Source organism: Penicillium cinerascens (assembly GCF_028974065.1).
Source record: "Penicillium cinerascens strain IBT 15544 chromosome Unknown scaffold_4_segment0_segment0, whole genome shotgun sequence".
Lineage (NCBI taxonomy): Eukaryota > Fungi > Ascomycota > Eurotiomycetes > Eurotiales > Aspergillaceae > Penicillium > Penicillium cinerascens.
This window is the reverse complement of record NW_026695297.1, coordinates 1,048,915-1,068,801: the sequence shown is the minus strand read 5'-3', so window position 1 is coordinate 1,068,801 and position 19,887 is coordinate 1,048,915. Positions and strand designations below refer to the sequence as shown.

Here is a 19,887-nt window from a genome sequence, read left to right as displayed (position 1 = left end):
CTGGGGATGAGCGTGCCGCGGAGGAGATGACGGTGGGATGCAGTAAGGGCTCTGTGTGAGGGTCTGGTAAGGACATTCATGATTCGCAGTAGCGTGCCATGTCTGTTAGCTTAGAATGTGTGATCTTCGCACAGCGTACGTGCTGAAGGCTTGATGTATAAAGCGGAGAAATGGAGGGTTTATGACGATGATGTCATAGACCAACGGCAGCGTCGGCGGGTTCGACTGGGACTGCAGGGAAGGCTGCTGAAAGTTTAATTATTAAACTAGAAGATAATTGACAAAGCAGAAAGTATTTATTTCATTAAAGGGTATTCGTATGTGCCAGGAAAGAATCAACAAGAGGTATCTGCGCTTCTCTGCGCCTTTGGGGTATGTCCATATCCAGTGTCAATAAAAAAAAAAAGGTATACAAGAAACAAGAGCAGAGGAGGCATTAAAGCTCTCCATTTTGAACGTCATATAATCCATTAGCGGCCAACTTTTAGAGCATTCCGGTCAAAGAGCCAGGCCACTGCCATCGCCACTCCAACGGTACAGGGCGAGCACCTCACGTCTGCGTTGCTGCTGCTCGCCGAAGTCTTCGGGGACACGGCCACGGACTTGAGCGAGAGCCGACCGCATCACCTTCCGGAATGTTCTCTGAGAGCAAAATCAGTAACTGATTCGAAGAATGATAAAGGGAAGGGAAGAAGGCCATACCTGGTACTCCGTATTGAGGGTCACGACACAAACCTCGTGCGCCCGCACAATCGTCTCACAAGCTCTGACAACATTCGGACTGGCATCCCCTTGCAACTTGTCCGCCGTCAAAAGCAGCAAGAAACTGCCTTGCAAAAGGTAGATTCCAAAGAAAAATGGCATGAAACTCAGGTCCGGGTCAAACTCGAGGATATCGGAAGCTGCCTCAGCGGCACTGACGGCATGACCCATTGCTGTAATGAAAGACTCGGACGATATCCAGAGGTCATTATCGTCCAATAGATTGATCGGGTCCCATTTTCCAGCAAGTAGGATGTGGAGAACGTGCATGATGTGGGTGCCATAGGCGACGACCATCTTTGTATGTACGATGTTTTCACTGGTGTGGGAATTGACGGTGCTACTAGAGCGCCCGGACGGGCTGACATGGTTGAGATGAGGGGCTCCATCCATCGTAGTGTCATTGTCACCATTTCCAAGTGACAGGGAGCTGGTGTAGCGAGTCTCGAACTCCTTCAGGCTCTGCGCATAGACATCTAGCTGGCGCGTGATCTCCATAGCTTGAATCTCCCATTCTCCACTGTTGCGGAAATGAAGGCCAAATCTTGGATGATTTCGGGCATGTTGTAGATCCACGATTTCTCCGAGGATTGCCATAAGCGGCAAGAAATAGCCAAACATGCTATGGCTGGTGCATTCGAAAGCTGGGCCAGCGCGTCGGTAGCCAACGGCTGAGAAATCGCCCACCTGCCAGAGATCGTCGTTCATCGGCTGCAATAGGCTTTCACATTCCTTATCCAAAAGTGTCAATGGGCGGTTATAGCAGAGCGCCAAATGCCGATCCATAGCATATAGAAGCCACCAAATGCGTCGACGCTCCTCTCGCTCCTCCTCCGTTAGGTCCACTGCGGAGTTTCCAGGGCCATTGCCCATCGGATTGAGAAGCGATGCTGCTTGTCTCTTGTTTCCATTCAGGCCTAATTCCGACTCGCCTTCTAACTCGCCATCTTGGCGGTTTGTGCCGTTGGATGGCAACTCACGGCCGAGTTTGAGCTCTCGTGCGAGTGACCACGCTGCGGTCCACCAGCGCATACTAGCTCCCTTGTATTCACTGGCCGAGACGACGGTTGCCAGATGAACATAGGTAGCGACATCATCGACAGCCCCCGTTGCGCTGCTTTGCGCCCCTAGTTGATCCATTGAGACACCGAATCCTCCAAGGGCTACCCCGTTGATGACCATGTTTGCGGCGTAATTGGGTGAGGCTTCTCCAGAGGCTGGGCCGTGTATAAGGGGTCGAAGCAGCCCGATCGATAGCTCAAGGAGCTTTTGACATACCCGTCCTCGTGCTGATGGGGGCGATGTCAGGAAGGCAGCCTCGCTCGTCTGTGCCGCTACCCAGAGCATGCTAGCCAAAAGGCCGGGGCTGCATTGTCTTGGCTTCGTTGGATGGAGGAATGATTGCTTGCGGAAGACAAATCCGACAACATATGGCGACAAGGGTGATATATGTGACGAAGAAGAGCTGGTAAAGTAGACGTCCAAGAGATCGCAGGCAAGAGACTGGGGGATTATAGAGCCGATATGGGGAAGGACTGGTTGCAAGACGGGGTATCGTAAAGAGCTGGAAAAGGGAGCCATGCTGAAAGATGGAAAGTTCGCAGGTGAGGGGGGTGGAAGAGGGAGCCAGCTGGGCGACTGGGCTGAAGGGGAGAATCCCAAAAATGACGCGGAAGGGTTTTCCCCAGAGCCACCAAGGCGAAATTGGTTCATCGAAGCTGAGTTTGCCTCCTGCTGGTTCATCAACGGATATGTATTATCACTATACCCCGACCCGAATCCTTGGGATTGAAGCATTGCAGATGGAGACCGCGGATTGCCATTCCCATGATGCATCATGTTAAGGGAGCGAAGGTCGGGGATAGATATCGAGGCCCGGTTCGAGTCTGGCACGTTTCCGTAGTGCATCGACATGCCGTCCATACTGGAGCCAATTGCTTGTTGAGAATGAACTGGCGGTGGATTCGTGTTTTGCTGCATGCTGACAACACTTGCATTGCGTAAATGGGGTTGGGCGGAATCGGCCAATGTACGAGCAGCATCGAAGGTCGGATCATAGGAACCGTTGGCTTCATGCGATGTTTGCCCAATTGGAGATGCACTGTCGTTGACACCTTTGTCGCTACCGGAGCTGGTAGCGGCTACCGCCGCCAGGTCTTTTTTCGAGGCCTTCCCGCGTTTCTTGCGCTGCCGGGCATACTCACAGCCAAGCCCAAATTCTAGAACACATTAGGGATACGGGAAAGTCAATATGGAGAAAGGGGGGGCATACCGACGCAATGCGCACAGGGATGTTGCCCATCGCATTTCGTACGCAACTGGTTGCACTGATCGCAAGCTCGGCTAATTCTTCGACGCACTGGAGTGGCAGAAAAGTCTTTTCGAATGGCCGAGCGCGCTTCGGCTAAAGGGTCGCGCTGTTGCTTAGAGTTCTTTCCACCGTCGGCCGGGAATTTTTGATCGTTGTAGAGCTGGTGAGTTTGTGATCGTAACGGCTCGGGGTCAGTGATGGGTTTGCCGTTGGGATCGGTCGGGGGATTGGACGTCGCGCCAGCTTGCCGAGCCAGGTGCAGTTGCTCCAGCGCATACTGCGACCCCTCGGCGAGCGTATCCAGACCGGGGGTCTGAGACTGGGACATTCGATTGGATTGCGACCGCGACGAGAAAGGCGAATAGGAATTAGCGAAAGATTGGAGGGAGCCTGTCGACATGCTTCTCCACGGGGCGAGAGCTACCGCGACATGCAGGCCAGCAGCCCAGGAAGTTAGGACGGGTCTGGAAATGTGGGGATGGATGTAAACGAGCAATGGGCGAAAACCGAGTCGCGTCAGATACCGACCGACATTGCCGAGTGGTGATAAAAGGAGTACCCCAGACTCTGGTGGAGGCGATCTTTACCGGGACCCGGGCTCCGAAAGCTTGTTGGGTTGACTGCCGCGTTTTGGCAGTGAATTTCTTGAGAGAGTCAATGAGCTGTATTGAAAGCCTGTAGAAGAAAGCTTCAGGAAAGAAGAGAACGGACCCCCGGTGATGCACGAGGGGAAATCCTGGAGAAGGCGGGGAAGCGGCACGTGGTGAACGATGACTTTTGCCTCCGGTCAAACTGTCGTAATGGAACAGACCGCCTGGATGCATGGGGTCTACGTGTGGACTGTTAGGCCGTTCGATCTGGGTGACTTTTCCTATTCCAGCTCAATCTGCCAAGCAAAGAAATGGGTAAGGCGCCCATTCTTTTGCCCGTGAGGCTTGCCTCCGTCCCTCGTTTATGGCGTTGGCCCGAACTCGGCAGAGCGGCATTGCGATCTATAGACGTTCCCGTCCCAACCATTGGCACCCGATCCATGCTTGGGGGAAGAGAAAGAGGAGGAGGGGAATTAGTTTTGGGGCATTATTTTGTAGACGATGTTCTTTTCATTTTCTCTTTTTTATTCAAATGTGTCGATTTTTCAATTGACAGGGGATTAGGATGTGGGGATGTGGCAGCCCTTCAGTAAATACCAGAAGCCTTCGGACGTGCCCATCTTAGTCTGCCAGGGGTCTGCGACAAGCTAATCACATTAGGCTGGTCCTGGAATCTTAGACCGAAAAGGTTTCTAATGCCTCCGAGACCCGACCAAAACTAAATGAGGTTCTGCCACATGTCTATCAAGAGTACATATTTCTTTTGAAGATCACACTCTTCTCGAACATCGGGGCTGATCTCACAGGCTAGGCAAATTTTCTTGCTCTTGGATCATCGCATGATCAGCAGGGCAAGACCCAGACATTTTTGTTCTGGAGAAAGTCTTCAGTCTAACCCCGATCTCGGCTGTATCTTGCATTTTGCCTAAATCCGGGGGCGTGGGATCCGGGGTAAACCTGCGTCTAACTTTATGCGTACCTGGACTCGGCAGCTGGAGCAAACGGCATTTGACACTAGTGCATCGTAGATTCAATCAGTTACCACAAACGGATTGATCTTGGAATATGAAGGTATAGCTGTCTAGGTAGTCCCAGGTGTGAGGATGAATGTAACCCTGAGTACTTACCCCTCACTCGATAAAAAGCGGAGTCGTTCGATTACAAACAACGTGTCTTTTACAACACTCTGTTAATACGATGCCGACCGACCAGAAATCTATCCAGGAGATCTTGGACACCGTCGCCCTTCGCTACCGCGGACCAGGCGGTGCAGTCGCTGTCCTCAAGGATGGCGAGGTTGTTGGCCAACGCGTTTGGGGATGGGCAGACATGAACGAGCGGATTCCCCTTACAGCTCAAACCCAGATGGCCATTTGCTCCATTACAAAACAATATGTCTGCGCTCTGCTCCTTGATCTCGAGCGTAACCCGACACCAGAGATGGCCGCCAAGGGAGACGTTCAGAAGCAATTCACCGACGCGCTTGGTGAAATCCATCCGCCTGAACTTCTCCAAGGCAGTGGATTAACTATCCAAAACCTGGTCGATATGCAATCTGGCTTGCGTGACTATTGGGCTATGACTACTCTCTGGGGAGCCAAGCCTGATGACGAGTTCTCGGTAGCACGCGATGGACCCCCCGCGATGGATCGAACGAAGTCTTTCCACTTCAAGCCCGGCACGGAATACTCGTACTGCAACGTTAACTTCTACGTGGCTGCTCGAGTCATTGAACGAGTCACTGGAGAGTCACTTGGAAGGCTGCTGACAGATCGCGTCCTCGGTCCAGCTGGAATGAAAACCGCCTTTTTATGTGCCAACACTGCACAGCATCCTCCTCCGTGTGTGGGTTACGAGGGAAATGAGGTGAAAGGGTATTTCCCCGCAGTGAATCGGATGGAATGGGCCGGTGATGCTGGCTTGGTTGCTTCTCTCGAGGATATGATCGCCTGGGAAAAGCACCTGGAGAAAAGCTTTTCGGATTCAAAAAGCTGGTACCAGACCGTCTACGAACGACAGACTTTCAGCGATGGCAACCCTGCCTATTATCATTATGGCATGGCGCATGTTAATGACGATGGCATGGATTGTCTGGGCCACGGTGGTGCGCTCCGTGGATATCGTCTGATGCGATGGCATGCACCACACGAGCACCTGTCCGTTGTTGTTTTGTTCAACCACGAGGCTAATGCACCAGCGGCCGCTGATGATATCTTGCGCGGTATCTTGAACAAGCCCAAGATGGAAACTACACCAGTGGCAACGAGCGCGGATTGGGCTGGCATTTTCCTCGACGACGATACTCAACTTGCTATCATTGTGGCTAAGGGTTCGCGAGAGGGAGAAGTCCTTATCACTTATGCGGGCCATCAAGAGGCCGAAATCATCAAGCTGACCGATGCTACCAATGGGAAATCCAAGTCCATGACGGCGACTATTGATGGAGATAACCTGCGCATCCATCGTATCAAGGAGAACCGTAAGCTTAATGCTCGCCGTCTCACCAAAGACGAAGCTTCCGTCAAGAACACACCACTACATGGTGACTATGAGTGTACAGAGGTCCAATCTACATTCCACTGCACAGGCGATGCAGGAATGCTGTACGGATCCTTTGATGGATACCTCGGCCGAGGACCCGCGACGGCTATGCGATATCTGGCTGGTGATGTCTGGGCTTTGAGTTGCCCACGTGGCCTAGATGCACCAGCACCGGGTGACTGGACGATGGTGCTTCGACGAGATGAAAACAATTCCGTGATCGGGTTCACGATTGGCTGTTGGCTAGCCAGGAGACTTGAATTTGTGAAGAAATAGAGATAGGATTGGCAAGAATACATATTGACCTCATTCTTCAGGCACCAGACCCCGTCAACATTTGGAAACTAATTCTTTCCAGAAAGGCACGGGCCCTTTGTATTTCCTTGAACTCGAAATGTACTTCAATTATTAAAATAAGCAATAATGCCGCTCAAACTCCAAAAGCCCACTTCAATCGCTCATAAACCAAGAAACTAGTTGCAACCATGGGCACAACTTTGATATACCCGATGGTCAACCCAACCCAGAATCCACGAAACCCGTTCTCCGACCAAATCTTGTGACAAGTCTTAGAAATTCCAAGATTATGTCCACCGTGCATAACATTGCCTACTTGCATTCGACGACGGATGACCTCGAAGGGGTACGAGGTTGTTTGAGCAATTACCCCGGCGAGGGCACCAGCCAATAATTCTGCAGGGAGAACAAGCTGGAGTCGATCTGGATGCAGAGAAGACCGGCGAGTTGACCGTGGCTTAAGAGCTGAATGTGGGATTGTGGTGTATGGTGCAAGTGCTGGGTGGCGCAGCCAATCGCCCACAATGTCATGGATGAAAAAGGACATGCCTGCGTAAGGGAGCATTCCGAGCAGCGTCGGGCTAAAGCCCCGGTAGAAGTTGGCCAGACCGAACTGCGGAAAGCTCGTATAGAAAGCACGAGAGATAGTCTGATTGGTGGAGCCTGCATTTGCCGTGACTGTGGTTGTTGCTATACCGGCACGGGATGCGCCGGGCTCGTAGTGGATCTGACGAAAGATATCCCGTAAGGAAGACCATTGGGCGCGATTCGTCTCAATAGCAAGCCGGACCCGAACGAGCTCTAGCGGATAAGTAAAGAAGATTGATATACAGCCTGCAAGGCTGCCGGACATAAGGCGGCGCAGCGGCGTCTCCTTGTCTTTCGACGGAATGATCGTCGCTCTGATCTGCTCGTATGCGAGAAAATTGATAGCAGAATAAGGGAACTTCTGCAAAAGCGTAGCTGAATGGCCCTTGAATAGGCCTCTCCACCCTTCATAGCGTCTGATTACTGAGATGGCAGACACAAAGCCTGCCCAACTACCGGTGTACCTGATATACTCCGGTGTGGATGTCTGGAAAAGTATCTTGATGCGATCAAGCGGCGCAACGGCGGTTTTTGCCTATTGGCGTTATAATCTGCTACAGATAGTAAGACCGCATGGTGCAGTACTCACAGCACATCCTGCCAGACCTCCGGCCAATCCGCTCTTTAATACATACTCAAAGCTCCGCTCTTTCGTAGTTACTTTGCCCTTGTAGTCTCTGTTTTGTTCCGCTGGTGATGACTTCATAGAGAATGACATTGTATCTCGTTCTCGATACCAGGAACAATTCCCGGGGACGTGTTGTTTTGCGCAACACCCCTCATCTGAAATGAGACTACCGCGAGGGTTGGTAGTTTGCCGTCGGGAATCCCAAGGGAAACGCGCGGAGCTCGCCGATGGACGCTTCGACTTGCATACCACACACCACACCGCCTGCCCAACACGCCGATAGCATAATAATGTTCATAAAAGTTTCTAATTTGTAAAAGACTTAAAGTTCTTTTTGATATGCAGTAAGAGATGGGGGTCTCGGACCCTCAAAATGGTGCATAAATATGTGCGAGACAGTTCAAGTCCAAGATTGCACCACAAGATGGGAATGATACCCCCAAAAGACTCCAGAAACCCATCTAAACAAATCATAACTTCGAAACATAGGTAAATAAAAGCTTCAATTGATTAACGACGGCCCGCCGACGCAATTGAAAACGGCTATGTTCCACAGTGCATTGATAACGTAGTTCCCGGCCAAGCGAGACACCCGGCCATACGAGACACCAAACCCCATTACGAAATTTCAAAATCGACTATCTCAACGAAAACGCATTAATTAATTTAAATATAGCGATTCTTACATATATTGATCCTGTGCCCAATCTCCCTGCATCCACTACACCTTGGCGGAGCCCTTTTAGCTGGCTGATCTGCCTGAATAGGCAATTCGCCTTGCACATGCGATTCTACCGTAGGTGCTTCTGCTGGCAAACCTAGCTGCGTAATTAGCTGTAGGCCCTCCTCGACGGTTAAACCCTCTTCGCAGGGTATCTGCCTAGTCGATCGATTACGCTTCTTCTTGATCCTCTCGTTTGCAGCGCGTAAATTCGTATTATCCTGCGCTAGTAATGCGGTGTTGTGTAGCGATATGCAGTGGCCCTTAATAATCTGATCTAGTATGGTTTTTGATGGGCTTGGAGGGCTATTTGACCGCTGCTTTAGTAGATCCTTAAGCATCGAAGCTTGCTTTAGTAGCTGAACGACGGTTCTAGGCGTCTTTGGCGTGAACTGGCTAGATCTGCTGCTTGGCCGGCTGCTTGGTGGTGATGGTGTTCGTAGAGAGATATTAAGCTTATTAAGCACTCTCTCTATATTAACTGGCACTAGGCCACTAGCTGCGAAGCTATTTTGGATAGTAGCTAGTTGAAAGGCTTCTAGCCGCGCGCGTTGGTAGTCAATCAAGAAATCAATCTTCTCGATATGGTTGTAACCCCTACGCGCAAGATCGCTTACAAAGCGACCGTACGCACGCTTAAGCGGTGCAAAGCATCCTACATTAAGCGGCTGTAGTAGATGCGATAAGTGCGAAGGCATACAAAGAGGGATAATATCGTTATCTGCGCAGATTCGGTCGAAATGAGGCGTAAGGTGGCTACTATGGCCGTCAAGAATCAGTAACCGAAATCGCCCGCGTACGCGCGAATTAGTAAAGGGGATAAAGATTCTTTCTAGCCAGCGTAGGCCTATCTCATCGGTAGTCCAGCCATTATTCGATACCTCTAATCGCTAATCTTTTGGTAGGTCGTTAAACCACCCTGTGATAGCAACTTTGCCTTTGAAGATAATACAGGGCGGTAGCGAATAGCCATCTGCGCAGATTGCTTCGATAGCAGTAACCCATTCGCGATTTCCTGGCTGTAGAAGATGACGCCGACCGTAGTAATCTGATCGCGTAACTACCTTCTGCGCAGATATAAGACCCATTGCAAATCCTGTCTCATCAAAGTTGTAGATATCCTTCGATTGTATACCGTTCTCATCGATAACCCGCTGCACGGTCGCAAACCACGCACGTAGGGATTTAGGGTCTTCGTTTAGGGCGCGCTGGTAGTCGTAACGCTTCGAGAAGCGCGAGCGAAGCTCTTCGCGACGTTTGATAAAGGTTGATGGCCAATTTTTGCCAACTGTAGGTGGAGGGTGGCTACCGCGCGTAGCTAGTAGGATATTGGCCATATCTCGCACAGTAGATGGCCTAGGCGCTGCTCCACGCGAATCCATAGAGATAATCCACTCAGTAAGCGAATCCTCTTCGTATTGGGTCAATTTATGGGTAGGTACGCGTTGATCGACGCGTGAAAGGCGCCCCTGGGCGCGGTGGTGTAGTGTAGCAGGCGGTATTTCGTATAGCTTCGCTGCTGCGCGGATAGATTTGATACGGCCATGTTTAATATCGTCAAGGGCTAATAAGATCTTGCCCTCCTGATTGGCCAATTTCTGCTGAGATTCAGAGCGAATTGGTGGCATGGTAGTTAGTGGAAGAAGGTAGCTGGGTAGGAAGACGCGATTTTAGATGGGTGTCTCGTATGGCCGGGTGTCTCGCTTGGCCGGGAACTACGTTATTCAAAATCTGCGGAGCTTCAAACGCCGCACATTCCGCCAAAGTCCAACAAAGAAAGCCTCAAACACCATTCGCACAACCCATAAAGTACTAGGCCTTGTCATACCTCCATCCCAATGTTCCTTTATGGCCCTCCCAAAGCGAGACGACTCCAGGCTCTGACGAGTAACCAAAATAGATTCTTCCCCGTAGCGGACCTCATATAGTACAGGCCCCGAGTTGTCGATCCATAATGGAAGCTGTTGGTCAAGTGATGCTATCGGTCGATGCCATAGTCGATGCCGTGCTCGGCCCAGTACACCTTTCAGTACCTTCCATGAGAGCCCGTATTCGAGGAGGCCGATGATGCCCCCGGCGAATGATATCAGTTCTTCGAAGGGGACGTGGAATTGTTCGGCTGTCGTGCCGACGAGATAGATGCCTGCGGCGTCGAATTGGATGCTGAACATTTGAGGAAGTGGATAATGAGGCTGAGCTAGGAATGGTGTACTCGAAAGAAGGCGGTCGGATGTAGTTCGAAGACTTCGTTCGGCATAGGAGTTCAACGCTTCGGTCCACGAGGCTCCCCTCGAATGTCTGACGGTGTCAACATGCAATTCAGACCCTGGGTATAGTATCCCAATTCAATTGAGTCAACAACTTACCACGAACAGCGTACTGGGTATATGCACACATTGCGAGACTAGGGGGACCTTGGGATTCAAGGAAAGAGAGACTTCAACGACCAGGATTATACGAATTTAAGGCTGCAGATGTTACATGCGTCCTGTGACGCCCCAGAGAAACCTGACACCCCTAAGCCACCCACCGAGAATATTGGGCCGAACTCTAAATGCGCGATTGAGGATCTTGGCGCTACCGATAGCTATTTTCATGTTTAATTCTGGCCCACTCGGGTAATCATCGGCGAAAGTGTCTCTAATATCGGGCATCCATTGGGCATAATTGGGCTAAAATAGGCACGGATTACGCGGAAATAGGGGCTGACCACGCAAGCTGCATCATCATGCGAGTTTATTTGGACTGTGGGTAACAGTTCCACTTGTGATTGCGAACCGAAATCGATGTCGGAGATCGATATCGAACCATACATAGATCGAGGAATTGGTATAGATACTGATTGTACCTACACATGTAATGGGCCACGGGTGGACCACTCGTTAGTGCCCAAATCTCATGGTAAGATCATCTCTCGCTGGGATAAAGAGATTTATAGTTTTTAGGAACTTCGTTGGAACGGAGAGGCATCAGAGCCCGGGACCTTGGAAAAGAGGGGTTCATAAGAGTATATGGATGTGTGGTATATAAAGTGTACAGATGTGAAATCCCGGAGCCTAATGAGTCTTGATAGCTATGTAGAGAGAGGATCGGACCAAAAGCGCCGATGACTAGACCCATCCTTATTTCATGCCATGTACATGTCCTGCCACTCGAGGAAGATGAAATGCACTCCGTGAGTCAGACTCTCACGACCGTCTTAATCCCAACGCCGTATTACCCAGAACGCCTCACAAGAAAGACCGGGAGGAAAATGACAGGGATGCATGATATCGTACCCAAACAAGATCGTGTTCATGATTCTCTCGTCAGGTAAACAATGTGGATATGTTACTCAGGTATAAATATTGCAGCATGTGCAGGTTCCGGTGTGCGAGTCTCTAGCGAGTGTTTCCTCACAGAGGCCGTTAATTGAAACGATAGGATAGAGACAAGAGCCGAGTAGGATTGTCTCCTGCGATGTGTCGGAGGGGTATCAGGACATATCTGCACGTAAAGCGAGATTCGAGCAGTGCAATGGGGATTGCGATACTGCCATCTGGAATCAGACCGCTGGCGACCGGGACTTGCAACCACTGGGAGCGTGGGGGTGGCTGTAAATAATCATTTATCGAGCCTCGGTCCAGTCCTGCATCTTGACGTTGGTTCCAGGTCCATGCTCGTTAATCTGCTGCAGATTGCCGTTTCGGACAATCGACTGAGAAGGCTGAGGGGGTCCGGTGCCCGAGCGGCGTCTCCGCTCACGTTCAAGGGGGCCAGGTAGTTCGGTGCTGTTGTTGCTGCGGCTGCGGAATTTGTGGTTGATGCCACTGAGCCAGTTTCCATCCTCCTCTTCACCAACCCAGTAGCTGTGTCCGATGCCGACCATGATGCGGCCAAGTTTGCCCCTCCAGCCCTGTCCGTCCGGGCTGTAAACCGTGAAGGGCTCACGATCGATGTCCGCCACACTTGCGACCGACACGTTGCGGCTATGGGTTGGCAGTTGGGTGTGTCGGGGAATCGCAAGCCAGAGGCGAAGGGTCTGTCGGGCAAAAGCGAGCATAACCAGGACGAAATAGACACGCACGGCCCACAGCAACGAGATGAAGACGATGCTCTGGAAGCTCTCGGGCTGATAGACAGCATTGCTGAGGTTGTCGACGCTACGAGGAGGGTGCGCGATGAAGTTGTTGCCCTCTTTTGTGTTCTGGATCTCGACGTAGGCGGCATCGTACTTGGGGTTGGTGAATCCGGCGGTTTGGGCGATCGTCTCACCACCAGGGGCGTTGCTACTGTCATAATTCTGCGACACGACGAGGAACCACGTCACACCGAAGGCGGCGGTGTAGGCCGCGTTGATCAGACTGTCCAAGAGGTACAGATAGGCGAGAGCGAGGCACTCCAGGGGAGACTGCTTGCGGATGTGCGGAAAGAGCAGGGCGCCGAGGGCGAGGGCGACGAGGGAGTAGAGGTACATCGACAGTTGTACCGGGGAGAGATGGTAGCCGGTCAACAGGGCGAGGAGGCCATAAAGGCCACTAATCTTGTTCAGTAGCAGCGACAGGGTAATCAACGACGCGCCCGTCTCCAGGCTCATCACGTAGAGAAAGGTCTGCGACGTCACAAGGCGATTAGCGACGGCAGATACGCAGAAATCAACGAGGGAGACTCACCTCTGGCCGCGGAAAGCGGAAAAATCGTGAAACGGATCCCATCTTGACGAATTCTACCTGGTCAAGAATGAATGTGATGGAGATAATGAAATTAGATTAGGTTGGAGGGAAATGGCAAAGTACAGTGGCGCACAGAAACCAGGGGTGTCGTTTGCCGGCGGATCCGTGCAGATCTCTTCTCGATTTGGTCTGCATTATTCATGCGCTAAACTCACCATTTTCAGGATCCTGCCTCTTTTATGTCTTGCCTTGTTTCTCGAGCTATATAGGGAAATATTTGCAACTGCTGGTACCTTTATCGGCGTGGTCAATACCAGCTGCATCCGGCACACCACCACCTGCATTTCTAGCGTCGTCACAACCTCATCTTCAAATTAGAAAATCTTATTACAGACACCGGCTCAAACCCTTCCTTCTTATAGATCTTTGCATCTGGCTTCGGGTTCAGTAAAGCAGCCCACTCAATTAAGCACCCCTGCTCGCCAATCTGATGACACTCCTAGGTAAAGTTCGGCCTTTTTATTACCTCTCGATCATAGAGCGAGCTTTTTTGAAGGAGGCAGTATCGGCAAGAGGGCCGAATCAGAACATCCCGGGGGTCCCCAATATATTTCATCGCAGAGTTCACGCAGGCGCAGTAAGGATGGATGAATTTAGAAGCGATAGTGCGTTGAACAATACTTGAGAATGCCATCGATCGTCCTTGCTAGTGTGGGACCCTCTGTCCACGGGCGGATACGCCCGCTTCCTCAAAAAGTGGACCAACAGCCAGGGACCTGAATGAGCTCTTTTCGGAAGGATTTATAACGAGCGCATTTTCCTGTGGCTAAGCAAGGTGCAGCCTTGATGAAGAGAGAGATGCTACAAGTGTGTTGCAGGTTGTAGGGTTGATCGCCGCACCCATATTCGGATATAGTTATAAATCCGCAAAACCGACTTATCCTAGCGGCTCGTGCCTAATAAGTTTAAGAATCCTCTATCAGCTGGAAAGTAGAAAGCAGTCACCGCGTTGTTTATCGGTCCATCCAGCCGTGGGTTGGATAAAGGTTAGCATGGGACATCCTTCCATAGGATGAATACCCAAGCGGGAATCCAGTCGGTGACGGTGACAATAAGGAGATCGCTGCACGGCACCAAACTCTAGATATTACCAATCTAAATCCCATCGATGCATATAGAACCCCCTCAGCGATTCCCATCAAACATAGGTTACCCGGCGTACTGTGAGTGTCGATTCCACGAAGTTCCCGTTCCGGCATGGCCCAGCATTCCGACGCTATCCTCAAAATTAATAATCGACCCTTGACGGTGTTGCAGCCGAGGCCGATGATGACATCACATCCGGGTTGCACATATTTTCCCACTAGTGCAGGGTCCCACCTTTGGGGAATCATGAGCTCGGCGGCGAATGCACCCTTAAATTGGATTCGTTTTCGTTGACTACCACCAAGTCCGAATGGGTTTGCTAGTATCTCACGGCTGATGTCTGCGGCAGCTTGATCTGGACGCTGCACTAAAAGTGCACTCTCATACACTCCTCTGGATCTGGACAGCCGGCAGTTGCGATTATAAGTCGTAGCCGTGTAGTAAGTGGGTCGGCACGGTTAGGTCGGAATCAGTTCCTTTTAGATCCGTTTCCTTTTTTATCCTTTTATGCCCGGTAGCTTCTGGAAGGGCAGCTCCTGTTTGTCGATCAGGCAACTGATCTGAAATTTCTTACCGTCCAACCTTCTCAAGATCTTGGTGCCGCGAGCATCTACGGGCCCCCCCTCGAGCTTGACACTTATCAGACGCGCTGATCACCATGAGCGTCAACAAAGCCGACGAAGCTCTCGAGCGGGCCGAGGACGATGCCCAGGCCCAATCTTCCGACTACCATGGGGAAAAGCCCACCGCCGAGGCCGAGAGACCTAGATCCTCAGGAACTGGGTCCTCAACGGGCTCCAGCAGCTCTGTCGACTATGACCCTCAATTCCGCAGATTACAGTCGCGCAATACGGAGGTGGATCTGGAGCGCCAGCGAACGGGCCTGTCCCAAGCGCTGAGCCGCATTGAAACGCAACGCCTTCAACATGCCATGACCGTTGGTGAAAGCGTCAAGTCGCGACCCTCCAAGCTTCCCCTCCCGGCATTCGGCGGCGGCAAGCCTTATCCGCCGCAGTTGCCAAACCGCGATGACTATGTCGTGGAATTCGATGGGCCAGATGATCCTCTATACCCTCAGAACTGGCCACTTAAAAAAAAGTAAGTTATGACTTTTCAAACAAACACCGTTCAGTTCATGCCTGACCCCATTCCAGGATCTACATTAGCGCTATGCTCGCATATACAAGTATCTGCTCGACTTTTGATTCCGCCATTTTCAGCGCCTCTTCAAAAAACGTTTCCTCATATTTCGGCGTCGGTCTCGAAGTTTCGGTTCTATCCAGCACCCTGTACATTGTCGGCTACGCGTCCGGGCCCTTGCTCTGGGCACCTCTTTCCGAGCTCAAGGGCCGCCGCCCCGGTATCATCATCGCCATGCTGGGGTTCGGTATTTTTAACACTGCAGTAGCCGTTTCCAAGGATATCCAGACGCTCATGATTTGTCGATTCTTCTGCGGCATTTTTGGCAGTTCGCCCCTAGCGGTCGTCGCTGCTGTTTTCTCCGACATCTATAACAACCGTACCCGTGGTATTGCGATCGCTTGTTTCTCCAGCACCGTGTTTCTGGGACCTCTTGTAGCTCCCTTTATTGGAGGCTTTATCAACATGTCCTATCTTGGCTGGCGCTGGACGGCGTATATCCCTGCATTCATGGGTTATGCGGCCTTTGTGATGAACCTTCTCTTCCTTAAGGAATCATACCCGCCCGTTGTGCTCGTTGAGAAGGCCGCTGAATTGCGTCGTCGCACGAAGAACTGGGGAATCCACGCCAAGCAGGAAGAGATTGAAGTGGATTTGAAAGAGCTGATGGTGAACAACTTCTCCCGTCCACTCCGCCTACTCTTCGGCGAGCCGCTTATTATGGCGGTGACGATCTATCTCAGTTTCATCTACGGGCTTCTCTATTGTTTCTTGACGGCCTACACCGTCGTCTTCCAGGGCGTGTATGGTATGAACCCTGGTATTGGCGGCCTGCCCTTGTTCGGTATGGTCGTCGGCTTGTTCATTGCCGCAGCATACATCATCATCTCTAGCAGGTGGTATAACAAGAAGCTGGAAAAAAACGGCGGCGTGCCTATTCCTGAGTGGCGCTGTCCTCCTGTGATTCTTGGTGGCGTGCTCTTTGCCGCAGGTCTTTTCTGGTTCGGATGGACTGGGTTCACGAACAGCATCCCCTGGATCGTGCCAACCTTGAGTGGCCTATTCACTGGCTTTGGTCTCCTGATCATCTTCATTCAGCTGTTTAATTACTTGATTGATACCTATCTCATGTTGTGAGTATTTCCAGCCCCATAATCGCTATTCGTCATGATCTAACATTTCCAACAGTGCTGCGTCTGCGATTGCCGCAAACACATTCTGCCGTTCAATGATCGCCGCAAGTTTCCCGCTATTCTCGCGCCAAATGTTCGAAAACATGGGCGTTCAATGGGCTTCGACTCTGCTTGGCTGTGTTGCCGCTTGCCTTGTTCCTATTCCAATTGCATTCTATTTCTACGGCAAGAAACTCAGAATGAAGAGCAAGTTCGCTCCTTTCTTCGAGCCTGCCACGGAAGCATATGCAGAGGAGCCGGAGGAAACTGGAGAGGAGACTGAAGTAGCCGAAGAATCCTAATTCTCTCAAAATTATACATTACCCAGGCCTGTAGAGAGGTCCAAAAATATCACCTGAATACTAATTTCTTCAATGATGCTGGAAGTAGCCACAACGTTTGTATATATCAATGCCAATAGGGCACATGTCAAATAACTCTCTACAAGCTAGAAGATCTACAGCACTAATGCATTTTGCGATAATATTCATGAAGATGCCATAATGTACAGCTTCATCGATTATACCATATGCGAAACGTTAGCCTAAGGGTCATTTGGGCCAGGACGACCTCCAAATGGGTCAGGAAGCAACCCCCGTGTGGACCATAGAAACAAGATATAATGCGGAGAGAACGGAAATCAGAACGCCCACCATCCAGGCAGCAGCTCACAAAACTGGACGCAACCGCATTCAGGATTGAAAGATCTAAGCACACGCTATTCACCCGACGAGCAGCGAGAAGGAGGAAACATGTACATCTTAAAAATTGGTGCATATCATGGACAGACTCGATCGTCATAATCGGTCAGAATGTAAACGAAAGGTGGAGGGGGGTGGAATGCTTAACAAGCACAGCCATCGTTGGTGGTGGTCTCCTTGGGGTGGATGTTCACATCAATCACTGCAAAGGGTCTTGTTAGTATCTGCAGCAAAAGGTCATCCAATGCGCGGTGACGTACTCGTGCTCTCGCCTTGCTTGGCCTCGCCCTCCATTCCTGGCAAAGCCTGCGCAATCCTCCGGAACAGTTGCTTCACGTTATGGCCGACCTTGGCACTGGTCTCGATAAACATCAGGTTGTTCTTCTTTGCCTCTTCCTCGCCTTGTGCTGTTGTAACTTCCCGCTTGTCGTTTAAATCGGTCTTGTTGCCCACCAACACAATGATCACGTCGTTTCCACGCTCTCCGCGCACATCGTCGATCCATTTCCGCGTGTTCTGGAAGGACTTGGCGTTCGAAATATCGTAGACCACGACGGCGACACTTGAGTCTCGGATGTAGGAAGGGATCAAGGAGCGGAATCGTTCTTGGCCAGCGGTGTCCCAGAGCTGAAGGCGAACAGTGCGGTCCTCAAGATACATAGTCTGAGCAAGCCAAGGTTAGCTTCAGTTGCTGGAGGCAACCCAATGGAGGATCACATCAATGTATCCGGAGTAAAAGTACCTTGGACAAAAAGTCGATACCGATGGTGGCTTGATATGTGTTGTCGAACGAGTCGTACATGAAACGGGTGATCAAAGAGGTTTTGCCAACTGTAAAAATCATCAGAATCTTCTTCATCGCCTCTTTTGCCCCCTGACAATCATAGATTAGACGCGAAGTTCGAGAAAACCGTACCGCTTTGTTCACCCAAGAACACCAACCTATGTATCATGTTAGCTCCATAGTCTCATCGAATTTGATTCCGAATATTCCCACTCACTTGAACTTCTTCAGAGGGTTCGAATACGACCCTACCCCGGAGGCGGAGGCCATGATGGAGATGTGAGGGGGGAGACTCAGGGGGTCGAAAAATCAACGCGCGACAGGATAAAGGGCTCCTCAGTCAACAAAAATACGGGAAATGGGCATGCAATGGCAAAATTCAAAGCCAAAGCAACAGTGTGTCTCTCAGCCCTCTGTTGTAGGTGTCAGCGTGGATCTGGGGAAACACGGCGAGAGTGTCGTCCACCGCCCCGGAACAGTTAATCCGCTCCGGCCAGCGAGTCCCAATCCTCCTCCACCGCAGAGCTTCAGCTTTCTTATCGCCGGCTTTCTCCCACGTCTGTGAGGCCTATTCATTCCTTCATTTTCAGGTTGATAGAGGTCGCCATGTATCTCCGGTACCTCTTTGGTCTCTCCACGAGCGCCTTCCTCGTGGTTGGAGCGTGTACGTCACAGCAAGCCCCCGATCCGATCCCGAGTCCATAGCTAACTGTCTTTCTAGATATGCTCTTCCAGGGGGAAGGTGAAGCCTTCAATGTATGATCGATCCTCAATACAGCTAGCGATGCCCACCGCGAGCTTTACTGACATGACACGTTCCAGGTCGGCCGCTTCCTCGAAGAGGTGTCCCCTTACGCCTGGGCGAACATCGGCATCGCGATGTGCATTGGATGTTCGGTGGTTGGAGCTGCATGGTATGTTAACTTGCGATGGCTGTCGTCCTTCTTATCCGTACTGACCTCCGTGTTTGTTGCAGGGGTATCTTCCTCACCGGTTCCTCAATCGTCGGCGGCGGTGTCCGCGCACCCCAAATTCGGACCAAGAATTTGATTTCCATTATTTTCTGCGAGGTCGTGGCTATTTACGGTGTCATCATGGCGATCATATTTTCCTCGAAGCTCACCCCTGTCGCCGAAGTCGAGCTCTACACGAAGAGCAACTTCTACACCGGATATGCGCTGTTCTGGGGAGGAATTACAGTCGGGCTCTGCAACTTGATTTGCGGTATCTCCGTCGGTATCAACGGCAGTGGCGCTGCTCTCGCCGATGCCGCGGATAGCAGCCTGTAAGTCTTTCTCTGGAGCCGTATTGCCAACTTGGCATTGGCATTGGCATTGGGGAGACAGGTCACTAACTGAGACGCACAACAGGTTTGTCAAGATTCTCGTCATTGAGATTTTCAGTTCAGTCCTTGGACTGTTCGGTTTGATCATTGGCCTTTTGGTTGGTGGTAAGGCCCTGGACATGGGTGCAGCTTAAAGTCGACACGCTCCCCGCCGCTAGACGGCTATGATTGCCCGAACGGGCCACGAGGGGGGCACCGACTAGTCCCGGTATGACGCGCGGGCTACCTGCTCTTTTTATTTTTTTGTTATTTCTCAAGCTTCAAAACTTTCTGTTTTGTTCACATGTATACACAGCATTGGGGCGTCTGGATTCGAATACCGTAGAGCACAGTGGCTTCGCTGAATTGCATCATTGGTCGGAAGATCATGAATGTGTACAGTAATGAGTTGCAAATGAAGGCCAAATCAACCTGTACCAAACTTTCGAGATATCCCCGCGTCCGTAAAAACCGCAAGTGCAGCACGGACCGTCACTAGCGAGACGGCGACAGAAACTCACCCGGCGGTG

General features: G+C 51.1%; 8 protein-coding genes across 8 annotated transcripts; 3 read left to right on the top strand and 5 right to left on the bottom strand.

Moving 5' to 3' along the window:
* Positions 1 to 498: 498 nt before the first annotated feature.
* On the bottom strand, positions 499 to 3,473 carry xlnR (putative C6 transcription factor; the record flags this gene model as incomplete). Its single annotated transcript, XM_058455425.1, has 3 exons — positions 499 to 642; positions 703 to 2,981; positions 3,035 to 3,473. The coding sequence occupies 3 exons, from the start codon at positions 3,471 to 3,473 to the stop codon at positions 499 to 501; spliced, it is 2,862 nt and encodes a 953-aa protein (XP_058305413.1).
* Positions 3,474 to 4,860: 1,387 nt separating this feature from the next.
* N7498_008362 (uncharacterized protein) lies at positions 4,861 to 6,480 on the top strand (the record flags this gene model as incomplete). The annotated part of the gene is made up of 1 exon (XM_058455424.1): positions 4,861 to 6,480. The coding sequence occupies one exon, from the start codon at positions 4,861 to 4,863 to the stop codon at positions 6,478 to 6,480; it is 1,620 nt and encodes a 539-aa protein (XP_058305412.1).
* A 154-nt stretch (positions 6,481 to 6,634) lies between these two features.
* On the bottom strand, positions 6,635 to 7,807 carry N7498_008361 (mitochondrial carrier protein LEU5; the record flags this gene model as incomplete). Its single annotated transcript, XM_058455423.1, has 2 exons — positions 6,635 to 7,624; positions 7,679 to 7,807. The coding sequence occupies 2 exons, from the start codon at positions 7,805 to 7,807 to the stop codon at positions 6,635 to 6,637; spliced, it is 1,119 nt and encodes a 372-aa protein (XP_058305411.1).
* Positions 7,808 to 10,416: 2,609 nt separating this feature from the next.
* On the bottom strand, positions 10,417 to 10,835 carry N7498_008360 (uncharacterized protein; the record flags this gene model as incomplete). The annotated part of the gene is given in 3 exon segments (XM_058455422.1): positions 10,417 to 10,461; positions 10,472 to 10,764; positions 10,805 to 10,835. 3 exon segments carry the CDS (start codon positions 10,833 to 10,835, stop codon positions 10,417 to 10,419), a joined length of 369 nt encoding a protein of 122 aa, XP_058305410.1.
* A 1,210-nt stretch (positions 10,836 to 12,045) lies between these two features.
* On the bottom strand, positions 12,046 to 13,145 carry N7498_008359 (inositol phosphorylceramide synthase regulatory subunit KEI1; the record flags this gene model as incomplete). The annotated part of the gene is made up of 2 exons (XM_058455421.1): positions 13,091 to 13,145; positions 12,046 to 13,029 (listed from the first exon to the last, which is right to left on the bottom strand). The coding sequence occupies exons 1-2, from the start codon at positions 13,130 to 13,132 to the stop codon at positions 12,046 to 12,048; spliced, it is 1,026 nt and encodes a 341-aa protein (XP_058305409.1). The 5' UTR covers positions 13,133 to 13,145.
* Positions 13,146 to 14,894: 1,749 nt separating this feature from the next.
* Positions 14,895 to 16,850, top strand: N7498_008358 (MFS transporter; the record flags this gene model as incomplete). Its single annotated transcript, XM_058455420.1, has 3 exons — positions 14,895 to 15,334; positions 15,391 to 16,509; positions 16,565 to 16,850. The coding sequence occupies 3 exons, from the start codon at positions 14,895 to 14,897 to the stop codon at positions 16,848 to 16,850; spliced, it is 1,845 nt and encodes a 614-aa protein (XP_058305408.1).
* A 191-nt stretch (positions 16,851 to 17,041) lies between these two features.
* On the bottom strand, positions 17,042 to 18,387 carry N7498_008357 (Rab family GTPase YPT6). Its single transcript, XM_058455419.1, has 5 exons — positions 18,251 to 18,387; positions 18,166 to 18,191; positions 17,992 to 18,080; positions 17,510 to 17,912; positions 17,042 to 17,451 (listed from the first exon to the last, which is right to left on the bottom strand). Exons 1-5 carry the CDS (start codon positions 18,301 to 18,303, stop codon positions 17,393 to 17,395), a joined length of 630 nt encoding a protein of 209 aa, XP_058305407.1. The 5' UTR covers positions 18,304 to 18,387; the 3' UTR covers positions 17,042 to 17,392.
* Positions 18,388 to 18,639: 252 nt separating this feature from the next.
* On the top strand, positions 18,640 to 19,512 carry N7498_008356 (H(+)-transporting V0 sector ATPase subunit c''; the record flags this gene model as incomplete). Its single annotated transcript, XM_058455418.1, has 5 exons — positions 18,640 to 18,697; positions 18,755 to 18,789; positions 18,856 to 18,947; positions 19,010 to 19,318; positions 19,404 to 19,512. The coding sequence occupies 5 exons, from the start codon at positions 18,640 to 18,642 to the stop codon at positions 19,510 to 19,512; spliced, it is 603 nt and encodes a 200-aa protein (XP_058305406.1).
* Positions 19,513 to 19,887: the final 375 nt, after the last annotated feature.

What these genes read in the sequence shown, in the direction of transcription:
- N7498_008357 (XM_058455419.1), bottom strand. Translation starts at nt 18,303, where the DNA reads ATGGCCTCCGCCTCCGGGGTAGGGTCGTATTCGAACCCTCTGAAGAAG. An exon ending in GTTCTTGGGTGAACAAAGCG is followed by an intron (nt 18,081 to 18,165) that starts GTACGGTTTTCT and finishes TGATTTTTACAG; the next exon opens with TTGGCAAAACCTCTTTGATC. An exon ending in GTATCGACTTTTTGTCCAAG is followed by an intron (nt 17,913 to 17,991) that starts GTACTTTTACTC and finishes TGGCTTGCTCAG; the next exon opens with ACTATGTATCTTGAGGACCG.